Source organism: Mycetomoellerius zeteki, unplaced genomic scaffold (genome assembly GCF_001594055.1).
Source record: "Mycetomoellerius zeteki isolate Tzet28-1 unplaced genomic scaffold, Tzet1.0 scaffold145, whole genome shotgun sequence".
Lineage (NCBI taxonomy): Eukaryota > Metazoa > Arthropoda > Insecta > Hymenoptera > Formicidae > Mycetomoellerius > Mycetomoellerius zeteki.
This window is the reverse complement of record NW_017256393.1, coordinates 3,458,699-3,476,089: the sequence shown is the minus strand read 5'-3', so window position 1 is coordinate 3,476,089 and position 17,391 is coordinate 3,458,699. Positions and strand designations below refer to the sequence as shown.

Below are 17,391 nucleotides of genomic sequence, written 5' to 3'. Positions count from 1 at the left end.
ATTTTTTTCAATGGGCATTCTTTGTTTATTCCAGAAGTTGTTGTGGATAAATGTCGAATTAGTTCCGATTTAGAAAAAAAATTATATATTTTATTTTTACATCATATGCTCTGAAGAAAGCTGCTAATAAAATCCTAATGCTAATAAAACTCTAATATTGAATAAAATTTTGAAGATAACGAGATATATGTAGACAAATCCAATATGCTTTGTATATGAAAAATATATAAAAAATCCAATGCAAATGCATATTAACAAATAACATATCTTAATTATAATTTTAAGATATCTTTTAATTTTCGTCAATTTTCAATTGTTTTTCAACTTTTTTGCAATGTTTGTCGTAAAACCACTTCATATAGTTGGCCAATGTTTCCGCTTCTTCTTCCGTGATTGCATTATATAAAGATGCTCGTATTCCACCCACTGATCTGTAAAAAGAATTATACAGCTACTTAACTAACTTTTTTATTATACAGTATAAAATAATAATTAAAAATACTCTAAAATATAAAGTACTCTATTATCATTATTATATTAAATTTAAGAATCTTTACTTTAGACCGCATATGTAAGAACACAATTAATACTAGAAATTAAATGCTTATTACGGTCGAAGCTAGATCTTTTAATGCTTCAAATAATTTAATCTTGAATTATTATACGAGGGGCACTATTTATATTTTGAGCCTAATAATAAAAAAACAGTAATTTGTCATTGAAAATGACTTTATTGTTTTTCAAAATATTCTCCTTTATGATCTATACACTTTTTGTATTTCTTAAGCATTTGTTTGCATCAATCGACACGAGCATCTTTTTGAGATTTTGTCAGATTATGTGGGATCCAACGAGAACAAACCTTTTTCACGGCTAAATGATCATGCAATATTTTATATATGCTGGTGGAACTAATGCCTAAGGTTGTCTCAATCTCACAGTATGTCACATGACGATCTTGCATTATTAGTTTTTGCATAGCATCAATGTTTTCTGACACAACAACTGATTTTGGACGATCTTCACGACTTTCGTCGGTGAGCGAACGGCGACCACGATTAAATTCATTATACCAGCGTTTCACAGTGGCAAAGGATGGGGCTTTATCGCCAAAAGTGGAAGTAAGTTGATCGATGCACTCCTGTCTTGATAATCCACGTCGAAAGTCGTAATAAATCATTGCATGAAAATTTTCACGAGTTAATTCCATTTTTTCGCTGAGACACAATTTTCAAGTGACTGTAAACAATACAAATCGCGCTCAAATAACAAAACGTTCTGAAGAAGGTTATGGTCAAAAATGTCAAACTTTCTAGTGGAAACGTCAGATGGCACCTGACAACACTCAGTGTTGTCAAGGCTCAAAATATAAGCAGTGCCCCTCGTATATATTGTACTATATATGTACTTGTATACTTTGCAATATTACTATAGAAGTTTAATTGCGTTTATAGTTCGGAAAAATAATTCGACGTGTAGTTCGAATGACTACAAACATAGTATATATGCAAGTACATATGTAGTATATATAGTATATATAGTAATTCAAGATTGAATTATTTAAAAGCATTAAAAGATCCAGCTTCGACCGTTATAGACATTTAATTTTTATTGATTATGTTCTCACATATGCGGTCTAAAACAAAGATTTTTAATATTGTTTATGTTACGTCGCCTGAAAGAAAGACGTTGTTTCCTTACATGTACCGATTATTGCGAAGAATATTACTAAGGCCTCGGTAGTCTAATGGCTTAGGACGCTCATACGAAATAAAGAGATCCGGGTTCGACTCCCGGCCGAGGTAATATTTTTCGCAATAAATTTATTCACAGTTTTTCAACGCATTAACATCTTGCTAATATGATGCCTGATTGTGCATCAAAATTATTTAAGAATTGCTTGTCAATTTAATTTAATTCGTGATTCACTATTGATACGCAATAGTGTCCCTGCTAAGCCAGTAGTGCTACTAGTAGTGTTCAATACTATTGCATTACTGTTACTGCTATTGTACACTATCAGAGCCAGTAGTGTTCCTACTGTAATAGTGTATAACACTATTAGATCTAACAGTAGTACTAGTAGTTTTCGACAGCAGTTTACTGCAGTAGGTGACACTACTGTGTCACTAATGGAAACACTACTTATGTTCACTACTATTGCAGTGACACTAGTGCAAGACCCTAGTAGTGTTCAGTATTGCTGTAATAGTGGTACTATTAGTATTTAGCATTGCTGCCTTAGCATCCTTGTTATTAACAGAATATTCTACAGTAACAGAATTATTTTCAATAATTTTAATATTTGATATAAAAAATTGTTATTAGAGTAAAAAACATATATATATCATTAGAGTAATTAGTATTATTTCAGCATGTAGAAATCATATTTTATATTATTATATTATTAAAAACAAATTATTATCATAGGTGTCTTAAAAATAGAAGAACACACACACACACACACACACACATTTATTATTTCGCTAGTGGAGTGTGGACAGTGTCTTGACTGTCTCAAACGTCGCCGCGTCCATCGCGAACATCGGGCCCTCCTGCCAGGCCACAAGGAGTTAATTTTTTCGAATTTTTCACCACCAAACAAATCATCGCAGTATACTGTGGTATAATTTACTTACTTGACGTACTTTGTTTGGTTATAGATGGTGTTATACAAATGATTATAAATGTGGATTCCGGACTTGGACAAATTTCGCAAACTAATAAAAATGGAACACTACGCGGCGACGTTCGCGATGAGGTTCGTGACAGTTCGCGGCGGTATGGCAGCGATTACAACAAAAGTAGCATCGACGCGACAGCGTTCGCGACGGCTTTCGCGACGATGTTCGCAACAGCGTTCGCAACAGCGTTCGCAACAGCGTTCGCAACGGCTTTCTGATACAAGTCTGTATGAGGCTTAAGATCATTCGTAAAAAAGATTTGATATCAACAATTGGCGCCAAGTTAACTCCCATATCAAATTAAATAAAAAATACAATCCATAATAATTGCGTTACTTTGTCCATTCAAGTGTTACCACAAAAAGTTAAAGAAGTAAACACTTGGCGCTGCTAGATCGAAAAACGTTTTCAACATTTAATAATTATAGACATATTTCCTTTTATAAACGTATGAAGATATCGCGTTATACAACTATGCATAATACACGTCTATGATTGCATACTTTTTACTCTAATTTAACGATTTTATGGTTTTTTTCATAACTAATGTAATAAGTAATTTAATTGTTATATAATAACGTATAATAATGATATTAATGATAGTAATAATAACCCAATAAAAACAAGAAAGTAATAATACACGTAGGTATGTTTACGGAATTAACGTATAATATAAATGTGGTACTAAACGTATTTGATTTGATTGTAACATAAATAGATAATAAGTAACACATTTATCAGTTTAAGAAATGGTATAGCACGTAAGACAGAAGATTTATGATCCAGAGATCCCAGGTTCGAATCCTACTAAGGTAAGTTTAAATAAAAAACATAATAATATATTATACGTTTAAATAAGGTATTTACGCGATATCTAAATATAGTGTCAACTTTTTTCTACGTTTTTTCAACGTTTATCAGTTTCATATAATTTTAGTTGCGATAATATCACGTTTATCAAATCTTCAATCGATTAAAATCGATTGAAGAATAACGTTAAAAACTGAATACATTTAGTATATGACGTCTATCACATTGTTGATATCAGCCGGACATCACAACTAAAATTATACGGAATTGGTATACGTTTAATCAACCGTATTTAGATCTCCCATAAATATCTGATTGAAACGTATAATATATCATACCATACCATCTTGTATTTATTGCTTTACAGGAAGCGCCTGTACTTGGCGCCTTTTTTACCTTCTTTCAAAAAAGTAAAAAAATTGGTAATAATAATAAATTGTTGTCATTATAATTGAGATTTTACTTTAATACATTTTCTACTGACCTGTGACCTTTTAACTGCAACATACCGCGAGCTGTGGCACCTAAAAGGAACTTCTTTTCCAATTCCTCGTCACCGTTTTCTATTCTGAACGGAATATTCATTTTACTGCGTACATCTGACTTTACAGGACACACATAAAATCCTTCTGATCCATCAATCACATTATATATTTTGTTACTTTTCTTCTTGGCAAAATTTTGCATACCTTCGGCTCCTCCATTCTGTTTGATCCATTCAAATATCAAACTCATCACGTAAATTCTAAAATAGTTACCGATAAACGAATATTAATAATTGTAAAAGCTATCATTAAGAAACAAAAATACATAGTATAAAAAAAAATTAATGCTTTGTATCTAGAGAATCACTTTTTACTGAAGAAAATTAAAATATATTAAAAAACATAAAAATTATGATATAAAATCATAAATATAAACAAGTATAATGATAATTGGCTCTTTGAACTACGTCAAAAAATAATAAACATTAAAGGAACATAGGCCAAAACGCAGGATGTTAGTGCACGCGATACCTATTTATCAATATTTGAAATATATATGTAGACGTTTCGACTATTATCCAATCATCATCAGTACAACAGAATTGCCTGGATATTAAATGATAAGTTTTAATGTGACCCTCATATTAAATATTATGTTACTTTTTAGTTCCGACTGTCTTAATGTTACACAGAAGTCACAAACTCTATACAGAAAATAATAGGGGTGTGCGGATACCCGAAAATGCGGGTCGGGTCGGATCTCGAATGTTCGGAACCCGATCACTATCCGATCCGAAGTGCGAGTATCCGTATTTTTGGGTACTCGCACACCCCTATTCGAGACTTATTTTTATAAAATGCTACCAAACAAAACTTCTATTTCGTTATTGTCTTTCTAAAGACATATTTTCACTGTTTGTATGCGTCGAGTTATTACTATTTTCATCTCTCTTTTTCTCATTAATATGAGATATATTTCTATGTAAACACAGTTCTATGTAGATTTTGACACAACGCTGCTTGTAAACATTACAGACCCAATCAAAGAATACGCAAAAGGTAACATTGTTACACGAAGTAAATTAATGCCAAAAAACGTCGAAAAATTATGCTTTCTACACTTTAATTTAAAATAAAGCAATCATTCACACACTGCTCTTTTCTTATTTAACTACATTTAACTATACGATTTTATATTTAATTACATGACACATATGAAAACGTTTCCAAACTTAAAAATTTAAGATCAGTCAGAAAAATTTTGTCCCGAATTTCTGAATAGAGTTTCGGGTCTCGAATAGTTTTGGGTCCCGAATCAAGTATTTTATCCCGAAATTCAGGTACCCGAACATTCGGGACCCGTCTGACCCGATCCGACTCGAGGCTCGGGTATCCGAATTTTTCGGGTACCTGCACACCCCTAGAAAATAACTTTTTGAGGATTTATTTCTAATCATACCTTGTATGTGTCGAATCAATCATGTACGTTACTTGTATGTATTTTTCATCCAGTTATTATGAAATTAGTAATGTAACCAATGGTACTTACTGAAAGACAGGCGGAGTATTGTGCAAAGAATTATCATTCGCCATGATAGTAAAATTTAGAACTGTCGGACATACATCCATAGCACGACCAAGCATATCATTTCGTACGATTACTAATGTAACACCAGCAGGGCCAATATTTTTTTGTGCACCAGCAAAAATTACTGCAAACTAAGAAAACGCAAAAATTACTGCAAACTAAGAAAACGCATAATTATGTTATATTGTGACGTTTTTCATCGTCCGTCATAAGGGTCATTCGACCTGACGCGCATTCGAAATTGCGCGGCATTTTTGTCCTATGTCCTCCCGACGCGGAGGATGGGCGTGCCAGCGCTTATTATGATTTTTAAGCGATTTTTATCGTTGCGTTTCGCGGAATATTATTATTCCTTTTTGCGAGTTTATTTAGGATTTTAGTATCGGTGGCTCTGATATATAATTTGTTGTAGGAGGCATCGTCTCATCACCTCAATTGGCGGCAAGAAAGAAGATAGAAGATTCATATTGGAGGCACGAGGCCACTCACAAGGGACCGTCACATAATGATCAAAAAGTTAGACGATGATTTTGTGATAATCCGATAGAGTACCCTTCAATGAGTGACATGTGAAGTTCATTTGCTAATGTAACGCGTATTTTTGGACAGAGAAAGTTGGCTGCCAGTGATCCCAATGTGCCCACCATCCAGATGAGGAACAAGTGTATGCCTCGATTTATCGGTATCATCAATGTTAGTGGTCATTCTCATGCAATTTTGATTGCGTATGTGTGTTTGAGAGTGTAATGGTGCCTTGACTATGGGCTTTGCGGACCTCACTGGCAGCCAACTTTCTCGGTTCAAAAATCCAGTAATACGCGTTACATTAGCAAATGAACTTCACATGTCATTCATTGAAGGGTACTCTATCGGATTATCACAAAATCATCATCTAACTTTTTGGTCATTATGTGACGGTCCCTTGTTAGATATCACTCCATCCTTGTTGTTTACCGAACGTTAAACAAGAATAACATGACACCCGGGGAGTATCTGGGTGGGAATCCGAACACGTCCTAAGGCAACCAACGTTTAGTTCCATCATGGCAATATATTTGCTTAAATTTCTTCAATTACAGAAATGTGAACGGGTGCATTGTCATGAAAAAATCAAAAGTTGGTTGCAAAAGTTTTTCTGTACTTTTTCGTAAAATTTTTTTTCTGCTATGGCAGGAAAAACCATTTTGCGTTCGAAAATCATTTAAAATATCTATTTATCCATTTTACACTTAAAATGGATTCGAAAATATCTATTTTGCATTTTACATTTTAAATACACATTTTAAAAGTATTTTACAATTACATTTTACAATTAATTTTAAATAGAATTCGAAAGGCGTTTTACTCAGCCCTGCGTACTACATGATGTAAGTAAACGAAATTTCATCAAACACAATACAATTCAATATGTTTGAAGATATTCATATTTAACTTGGATACTTACCTTAGATATCTCAAAAGGTTTCGTAAGTATATTAGATGACATGTCAGCAACAAGTGGTATGCCGTTTGTTTCCGGGATAAAATCAAATTCAATTCCTGGACACATACATATTTTAGTACACATATATCCGTACATAATCCCTAACGAAAATAAAGATCGGAGTGCAAGTCGAACATAAAGACAAAATGACAAAAGCATACAATGGATCTTCTAGAAACGTAAATTATAACAGCGAAACGGAAAAAGCGTAAGAGGTCACTTCTAAAACACAGCTTACTAAAACACTTCTTTTATTTTCCATCATTCCAATTTACGCTTTCTAAAAGTTTCATTCATACTTCTATTACTTTCCTCTTACAATCGACTTACGTCTCGTTTTCTTATTTTTATAAGCAAGATTAAAATAATATAATAAAACAATTCAAAATATTTTGTTTACCATGCACAGTTTCATTAGCGCAATAATAAACATATGATGCATTCGCATCTAAGTTCCATGTGGAGGGTTGCGGAATTTCTATGTATTTTGTCACATTAGACAAAACCATGTTCACTTTTCCATATTTCGCCGCTTCTTTTGCCGCCTTTGCAGACCATGAGCCTAAATAAATGCATTTAGATTACGAAATATTTTTTATCCTATTTTATTAAAGATATAAAAACTATGATTTTTCTTACCAGTTACTAAATAATCCGCAGTGCCTGTATTCATAATATTAAGAGGAACAGCTGCAAAAATAGCAGTGCCACCACCTTGCATGAACAGGATTTTATAGTTGTCAGGAATATTGCTTTAAAGAACAAAAATCATTTATAAGAATTAATAATTTACGAGAATCATTTATAAACAATTTATATAATCTCATTTTGTTTTAAACAGTTCCGAAAAATATATAAAATACGAAAAAGCATTTTTTAAAAAAGTTGTATGACTTGGAAGAGCGCAAATAATACAATCAATTTTCGAAAAATCTCAATTCTTTAAGATCTCATAAAAATTATATTATAAATTATATTACTTTTTAAACACGAAAGAGATTCAAAAATTAGCCTCCGGATTCCGCAATATGATTTATGATATTTTTTGTAAAAAAAATATAGAATCCTGAAACGCAATACTATGAAGAGTACATATTTGATAAAGAGATGCAATCGCTTTGCAGCCATACTTTGCCGCCATACTTTGCAGCCTAATTTGCTGGAAATCGGCACGTTTACACCGTGCATTTAGGCCGCGGCCTATACAATAGATGTCCTTGTTTATCCTATAGGTTAAACAAAGACATCTATCGTATAGGTTGCGGACTAAGCGCACGGTGTAAACGTAGCTATTATGGCGACCACTGAATAAACATGTTGAGACGCTGAGTGCATCTAGGACCGTTCAGCAGATAATCATAAAACGGTTGCAAAACTGTTGCGTTCTGCTGAATGCACCCATAGAATGGACTAAAGACCCTCTAATCAGAGTCACGACACGAGAAGCGTAAACACTCTAGTTAGAGACTATTACAGTTTGTCTTTCTCTACGGGGTCTCTAGTCCGTTTATCAAAGGATATGTTCCGATATAGACTGCCAGTGCTGGCAGTACTGAAAAATCATTCCATTATTAGTGAGCAGCGCACTGCGACAGCATCTAGTAACATCAATGATGTCATAAATGTTAGCCATATTGCCACTGCGACTACTGCAGCTTTCGAGGTGAGGCAGTTACAGTAGAAATATGGCGTCGAACATGGCATTATCAACACCAACGATATCAGGCATATCCACATCAGGGTACGTATTATGAAATTATTCGGAATTGATACCAATCAAAATTATTCAATTATTCTTCACGTTTCTATCGTATTTTCTAGAGAAAACGGGAAAATTACGATCGGAATTCATTCCGACATGTTCCATGATAAATACCCTGGTACTACTGAAAAAGTAAAAATATTTATATCCTGAATATAACATTACATATATTGAATTGATTAATTCTAATAACTCATCTTCCTCAGATGAAGTATCACTGCTTTCGTTCAATATTTCTATTGCAATCATGCAAATTTGTAACTTAACCTGTTTATTTACAGCGTGCATCGCCATGTTGATAGCACTTGAAATTTATTCTGATATACGCTGTTACAGCTATGCTGGCAGTAATGCAGTAATTGTGGAACAGTGTCGCAGTGTACTGTGATGACGTCACGTTTACTGCACTGCCAGTAAAAACGGAACACACCCAAAATCACACGAGAAACATATATGATATATTTTTCCGTAATGTTCACATGTATCTAACCTAAACTTCAATTTTAATTCGAAGGAATGGAACACTGTGAAACATGTGTTAAATCTGAAAATTATTAAAAAAATGTTGGCTGTGCAACCCCCTTCTATGGTATTTGTACACTTAAATTTGCTGAAGTACTATGAATTTTGAAAACAATGAAAATATCTGAAAATTATTGAAACTACATGAAAGAGAATGAAAAATAATGCAAGACATACCATGGTATATGGTATATAATATTTCTACATTTATTGTACACTCAAATATGCTGAAATATTATGACTTTTGAGGAAAATTAGTGAAAATATCTGAAAAGTAATGAAATGGGAACGAAATATACAATATTTTTACCGATTTATCAACGAAAGTTATCGAAAACGGAAACAGAATAATTAAAATATTGGAATTAATAGTTGAAAGATTGTAATGAAATTTGTTGAAATATAATGAAATTTGCTGAAATATTGTAACGAAAAGCTTTGAATTCTTATAATAGAAATTATTAAAATATTGTACAATTAATTTCTGCTACCTTTTATATGTATAATTAAATTAAAACAAATGTAGTCCAAATCACACAATCTTAAAATTATAAAGAAAAATGAACGATTTAATACAATTGAAGAAATTTAAAGAATCTTAAATGTTGTAAACTTGGTATTTATGTTACAATAAACTTGCAAAAATATTTAAGGAGAATTTTTACTTCAATATTTACAAACTTACTGTAACATAAATGTGATTAAAAATGATTAAAATATTAATGACTTTTAAATCTCTTAAAGTGCATTAAATCATTTATTTTCTTATAATTTTAAGATTGCGATTTGGACTACTTTTATTATGATTCACTTATACGTAATACTGAATTTTTATGAATTTTACTGAATAATTTGTCATTACAGCCCCCGTGTTCAATGATTTTCACTGTAATCTTAATGATTCAGACTGAATTATTAATGAAATTTTAATGAAACAATATTGAAAATCAGTTGATAGAGATTTCAGTATGAAATTCAGTAAATTTCGGTAATATTTCATCATTTTTTATTACAATTTCAATAATATTTCATCATTATTCATCACAATTTAGGAAAAAATTTCCATCAGGTGGCTGAAGAAGATTACAGTAGAGTCGAAACTAGTTTCACCTAAAATTTTGAAATAATTCATAATAAAAATTAATATCTGCGAACGTTTTGTTGTTGCTCAGATTTGGCCTAGTTTAAATAGAATTATTTCGTTGAATATTATAATGTAAAGAGCTTATCAGCTTAAATTAAAGAACTTTATAGCTTTATAAGTTTCGAATGTCTTGCAAAGTATACATATATGAGGGAGAGAGAGAGAGAGAGAGAGAGAGAGAGAGAGAGACACGTGTATCAATATATTTTACAATAATTTATAATTTTGTTAACATTGTTAACAATGGTTTTACATATCACTTTTAAAATAAGTGACTTATTTATCAAGTGATTTAAATTATTGACTCACAGGATATCTCGCAAAGTGGCCTGCGCATCATCAATAATTTTCTTAAAATCGTTCGATCGATGACTTAACTCTAGAATGCTGATTTGCGTGTTTCCATACGCGAGTAATTCCTTCTGCACTTTTTTCAGCACCTGTAAATGATGAAGCAATACCGATTAATCAATATGCCATTATTCAACGAATACGATTGATCCGCATTTTTTTTTATTGTCTTCTAATATTGACAATAAATTTCAAAACAAAGAATCGCTTTGATAACATACAGAAGTAATTTTAAAGTAAAATACATTTATCTCAGGGTGTGATCCACTTAACGCTGCAAATACTTCGTTGACCAATCAAAAGACTTTACGAATTGACCAATCAAAGAATGCTTAAAAGCATTTGCAGCGTGAAGTGGATCGCACCCCCAGCATCATTTATAATAGGTCTGCAGCCGAGTTGCACATTTCGACTGATTTTGCCTATCGTCATCGCCACTCCTTTTGTTTTATGGCATTTAGATCATACGTGGAGACATAAAACGCTCGAACTCAGGGATGATATTAGCCGTAACTTATACAAGGCACTATAAGGCTATAGGACTTTGAAACATATTGCCTTACCATACATTCGCTGTTTAGAAATTTTTATAATAATAATTATTATTATAAAAATTATTATTATTATGTTAGAAACTCAATTTATTTATTAAAAATGATATTTTTAATATTTTTTCAGTATGCAAATTTAATTAACATACGTGTTCTATTTTGAAGTGTTACTTTTGAGTTTCCAACATCATAATAATAATTATAATTACAATAATAATAAAAATTTGTGAACAGTGAATGTGAGACATACAATTTTGTGAGGTCATAAGTGAACGAGTGACAAATAATCCAAATTTTCTTTTTAATATCTGTTTTTCCGATGAATGTCCTTTTTCCAAAATAGTATGGTGAATCACCATAATTATCGCTATTGGGCAAATTCTAATCCGAGGATATTTCGCGAAGTCCATACCGCGTACCCAACACCCACAAAAATTAAATATTTGGGCTGGCATTTTTGGTAATCGTATAGTCGGTCCTTTTTTTCTACCTCATAATTTAACTGGGGATATGTATTTGGAATTACTGGAAGACATCATTGATCCAACGTTAACTAATATTATCGAGAATGGTGAGCATTATCTCGAAAATCAATTGATACTCCAACAGGACGGAATCCTCTGCATTATGCACGGCTTGTTCGTGAGTAATTGAATAAAACTTTTTCAGGTCGTTGGATCGGAAGGAGAGGCCCTATTGAAATTGGAGGCCTCCTCGGTCCCCAAATTTGTCACCAATGGATTTCTTTTTGTGGGGTCACTTAAAAAGTTGAAACATTTTTTTCCCTAAAATATACTGTTCAAGAGATATTTGAGATGATAGATTAAAATGGGACACCCTGTATAACCTTTTATATATATGTACGCAAAATTTCTTATAAGAAACCAGGTTGATTTAAATGAAAATGACAGATTTTTGGTTCGGTTTTTGCTGCTAATCTGCCGTCAAATTATATTACCAGACTCTGCTCGGTTTTTATCAGCAATCTGCTAGCAAAACATGTCAGCAGGCTTTATTGACAAATCCATAGCCAAATGTGGACACGGATGGCTATGGTTTTGTAGCCAAAATCTGATCGAATTTGCGCGAAAATTGCTAATATTTTTCTATTAGGAAGGAATAAGAAAAATACATAAGAAAACATAGACATAAAATGATTCTCGAGCGGTCACAAAATCCTCGAAAATTTGTACCCTCTTTTCACTTTATAGAGAGAGAGATTAGATTGAAAATCAAAATAATTTGAATGGTTTTTGAAATTTTTTCCTTCAACTTTGACACCTTATATCTTTGAAACTAATAGCGAACTCGATTGGATACACTAATGCACACTACTGTATATTAAAGCCATTGTACACTGATCTAATCCGAATGTAAAAGTTAAATATAAACATTTTAAATTATAAAATACATTTTTATTATAGATGTTGTAGAAAATATGTAAAATTATCTACGGTATAAAACGATGTCTGTTATGAAACTAGGTGCAAATGTAAACCTTAACGACGAAGATTATTGATTAAACAAAATGTTGTTTTTATTGTTTTGTAACTCCGTTAAGCCTGTCACACATGAAATACGCATACATTTCAGAACAGAGCATAAGCATAACATAAGACTGCTGGACCAATGAGCATCCAGTATAATGTCGCCATATTGATTTACATAAGATACTCAATGGCTGCGTTCAGCAGAACGTTTGTTTTGCAACTGTTGAAAGTTTCCTTCGCGCTAATTGGATCATACTTTTAGATCTAGAAGAATGGTCCTATCTCAGCAGACAATCATAAAACGGTTGCAAAACTGTTGAGTCTGCTGAACGCAGCCATTGGTTCAATGGTCTTATGCTTATGCTCTGTTATGCATTTATGTGTGATAAGCTTTACGTTTTCAATAAAATTTGGAGCTCTAAGTTCCACAAGCTTGTAGTCTTTTAAGCAAAGAAACAATCCAGAGTTGGAAGATCCTACATTATCAAACAGCACAATAAAATGTACTGAGAATTTTGTGATTTAACCGTTTCTATTTATATTTAACACACTTTTTCGTTAATTTGTGTACGATGGCTTTAATGTGCACTGAGTGCGCACTAGTGTGTTCAATTGCTACAAATCGAAAAAAAAATTATTATGGACATAGCCATATAAAGTTTTCGTCATAAATTTGTATGAAAAATCACTCCTTAAAATCTTTTAGAGTAGTTAATGTTCACTCCGTATATATATTCTATACAGAATTGTGTATAAAATATTTGTAATATATATGAAATATATTGTTATACATATATAATTTCATTAAATGATTTCATAAAAATTAAGTAAAAATAATAAAATTAAAATACCATACGTCATTACTTTTAAAAAATAAATTTATGTTATTTTTCTTATTAACATTCTCAAACAGCCAAATCTGTCGAAAACAGATTTTACAAAGTATCTGTTATGGATTTTATCTGCAAAAGACCAACAGAAATATAACAAAATCGATTAACAATATATGATATGATAGAATACAAAACTGAACAGAATGCCATTTCATAATCATTTAAACGACACATTCCATTTTAATGGTTACGAAATAATAGGTGTTCTACTTTTACTCAGTTCTAAATTGTTGTCGAAATATATCAACTGACACTGATAGAAATTACAAACTTAATGTTAATCTGTTACAATATTTTATTTGTATCTGTTAACAAATGACATATTATTAATATTTAACTTACAAGGTTAACTTATGCTTAGAAACATATGTTGATAAAGTTATCATTGCACTTTATAATTAATAAATTGTTATATAGATTTTTATTTAGGTAAAAAATCATGTGTTCACCCAAGGACTTCAATTCTTTTCCTCTGAAATTTTTACAAACTGAGAAGTGATCACTTTTTTACATTAATGCTCATAGTCCGTGAACGATTAACTAAACCTATTACATAACTAAACCTTACGTCTGCTTACAACTAAATTACTATGAGCATTAATACAAAAAGATGGTCACTTCTCAATTTGTGAAAATTTCTGAGGAAAAGAATCGAAATCCTTGGGTGTTCCTTTACAGTGATTAAAAAACACTTAAATTATTAATAAAATTAATTTTATAAAACTAATTATTTATTTTTGAAAGACAATTTTTTAACTTTGCAATTTTTATTGGCATAATGCAAATTATAATAAATTTAATATACCTCATGTGGTAATTTAGCTGGGCCAGCGCCAAAATTGATTACTCCTTCATGACTTTGATCAGCCATTATTATATTTGCAGTTGACTCGTGTAGCAAACAGTATAAAACAGATAAAAGTAGATGAGAGACAAACAAGTGGTATCAGGCGGCAATCGTTATCAGAGTTGATTTGTTTGATCCGTGGAAGTCTTTTTCTGTCTGATTCTCCTATGTATTTTTTACTACAATCTTGTCGAGATAGTTGTAACTTGTGACGAGACACGAAACGTCTGCGTTAAGTTGTGGTGAAGCAATTTATGTGTTTCAGCTGTAGTAGACCAATGGTATATAGAGTGTTTCAAAATTGTTTTCCTTCAAGATCATAGTTCACACAAAAGTATATAGTGCATTCTAATATGTAATTTCATATAGCTCGGTATGGAGTGTATAAAATCGCGAAATGTTATCCCATTGCGAGCATAACAGAAAAATTTCACTTAATTCAGAGAGAACTGATATAATCTTATTAAAGATTTTAATTGAAATGTACAAAGTTGGATTATTTTGACAGAATTTCAAAATAGCGATTATATCGCAGCAGATCTATTGTGTGTGTGTGTGTTACCAAATGTATTTTTAATTAAATATAATTTTCAATAAACGAAACATATATCAATTATTTTCCTATAAATAAAAATCGGCATGGGTAATTATCTAGAAGATGCCCCTCACCTTCTATTTCGATGAAATTATGCTCATTTGATGCGTTTTTTAAATAAAATGTAAAAAAATGGAGCTTTACACCGCGAAATAAGATATCAATTATTGAAGTCAGCTACTACCGAGGTTACGAAACCTGTCATCTCGATAAAGGCCCAGTTTGGCTGTGGTCCACTTGACGCTACGAACGCTTCGAAGCGTTTGAGCGACCAATCAGAACAAAGAATTTTACGAATTGTCTAATCGAAGGCTACGTTTACACCATACGACTGATAACGACCTGACCTACATCGTGACCCAAAGTAGGTCTAGTCATCAACCGTTTATACCGAAAGGGTCTTAAAAATTGATTGGGTCACATTTAGTCCACGCTGGTCCGAATTAGAGCCATCTATCGTATTTTGTACAGATTATTTCCATATACAGCATGTACTCGCCAGAACGTATACATAGCGCTATATTGAGTTGGGATGACAGATATCTTAATCTCTAAAATCTCGAACTTTAATGCTTAATATCTCGGTTCGCGAGGCCGACCGCCGCATTTTTGCCAGATTCTTTCATTTTAAGTGAAAACGCGTCGAATGAGCCCAATTTCATCAAAATCGAAGATGAGGCCCGTATTCTAAATAATTACTATTATTTGTATTATTTTGATTAGCAAAGGCATTGGTACTTACGAACTTCAATCGCTGCATGAACTTTTTTCCATCTTTTTTTTTTAATATTTCTTTGCACAAATCAATTAGTCTTTTCACAGTCTAGAAGTAAATAACAAACCGATTTAACCTAACTATTCAACAAAACAGCGTGTCCTACCGAGCAAATGATTACGAAGCTTTTAGGTCGGGTCAGTCGCGCGTTTACACCGAGAAAATAGACGACCTATTTTAGGTGAGGGCGCTAAAAAATCCGGCCTGACTTATAACAGGTCGGTTCAGGTATAATAGTGTTTACAGTGTGCGGCCTAAATATAGTAATGTGACCTAAATTAGGTCGAATTTGGGGTATAGGCCGTGGACTAAACGTACGATGTAAACGTAGCCAAAGAATGCTTCGAAGCGTTTGTAGCGTCAAGTGCCGCAGCCTTAGACCGGAATCAGACTACGCATTGAAGATTGAGGTTGAAGATTGAAGATTGAAATTTGACCAATAAGGACAAAGAAATTTTAGCTCCTTTCATTTCGATTGGTTCAATTTGAATTTTTCACTCTTCAATCTCAATCTTCAATGCATAGTCTGATTCCGATCTTATCAACTCAGTGAGTTATATACATATCATGGTGGAAGGGATAACATGATGTGTGTAGAAACCTTAGAACATATACTACTGGAAGAGGAATAGGGTGCTAAACGTGAAGCCAACATCTGGATTGCGTTCCATTACACGCATGATGCATCATTTATTCTTGTTATTCACTGAATGTTAAACAAGGATAAATGATGTACATCATGCGTGAAACGGAATGGACCCTTGGGTAGCGATCATATAACTTTTTCCCTAGGGAGGATACGTGAAAAGTGAAAATTTTTTGTATGTATGTGTGTATATGTACGAATATACGCACATAAAAATTTTCACTTTAACGCGAGATCGTAATTTTGATTGGTCGATTTGCTTACGACCTTACGATTACTAAAATTTTTGTACGTGTGATGGCCTTTAAGCCCATTCTACATTAAGCTGGTTCTACATTGAGCGCATCGCAGCGTCGCAAGCGTGTCATAAGCGTTGCAGTCCAACCGGAGTCAAGCTAGCTTGACGTTGATTGGACCGCAACGTTTGCGACACTGCGATGCGACTAATGACCCCTTTTACACCGAGCACTTGATACGCGTATTAACTAGTAACTTTCTGTTAAATTATTTTAATTTCAGCAATGTATTTAAAGAATGATGTATTAAATTGGTAGAATATGCATCAAATGATCAATTAAATACACATATCATGTATATGTCTATACGTTTCGCCGAAATTAAGATAATTCAATAGAAAGTTACTAGTTGGTATCCGTATCAAGTGCACAAGTAAACTAGGCAAATGTAGAACCAGCTTAATGTAGAATGGGCTTTAAGCTGGTTCTATATTATGCTGGATTCACACTGCATCCGATTTTCGTCGTA

The 17,391-nt window shown here is 32.6% G+C and overlaps 1 protein-coding gene across 2 annotated transcripts; it reads right to left on the bottom strand.

The window, feature by feature from the left end:
* Positions 1–280: 280 nt before the first annotated feature.
* On the bottom strand, positions 281–15,435 carry LOC108732039 (probable phosphoserine aminotransferase). 2 transcript variants are annotated; one of them, XM_018462642.1, is made up of 9 exons: positions 15,280–15,435; positions 14,569–14,875; positions 10,788–10,918; positions 7,690–7,802; positions 7,451–7,612; positions 7,012–7,106; positions 5,529–5,698; positions 3,979–4,239; positions 281–431 (listed from the first exon to the last, which is right to left on the bottom strand). In XM_018462642.1, the coding sequence occupies exons 2-9, from the start codon at positions 14,632–14,634 to the stop codon at positions 293–295; spliced, it is 1,137 nt and encodes a 378-aa protein (XP_018318144.1). In that variant the 5' UTR covers positions 14,635–14,875; positions 15,280–15,435; the 3' UTR covers positions 281–292. The 2 variants fall into 2 exon arrangements, with proteins under 2 accessions (XP_018318144.1, XP_018318143.1); XM_018462641.1 differs by lacking the exon at positions 15,280–15,435 and having other exon boundaries at positions 14,569–15,052.
* Between the last annotated feature and the right edge of the window lie 1,956 nt (positions 15,436–17,391).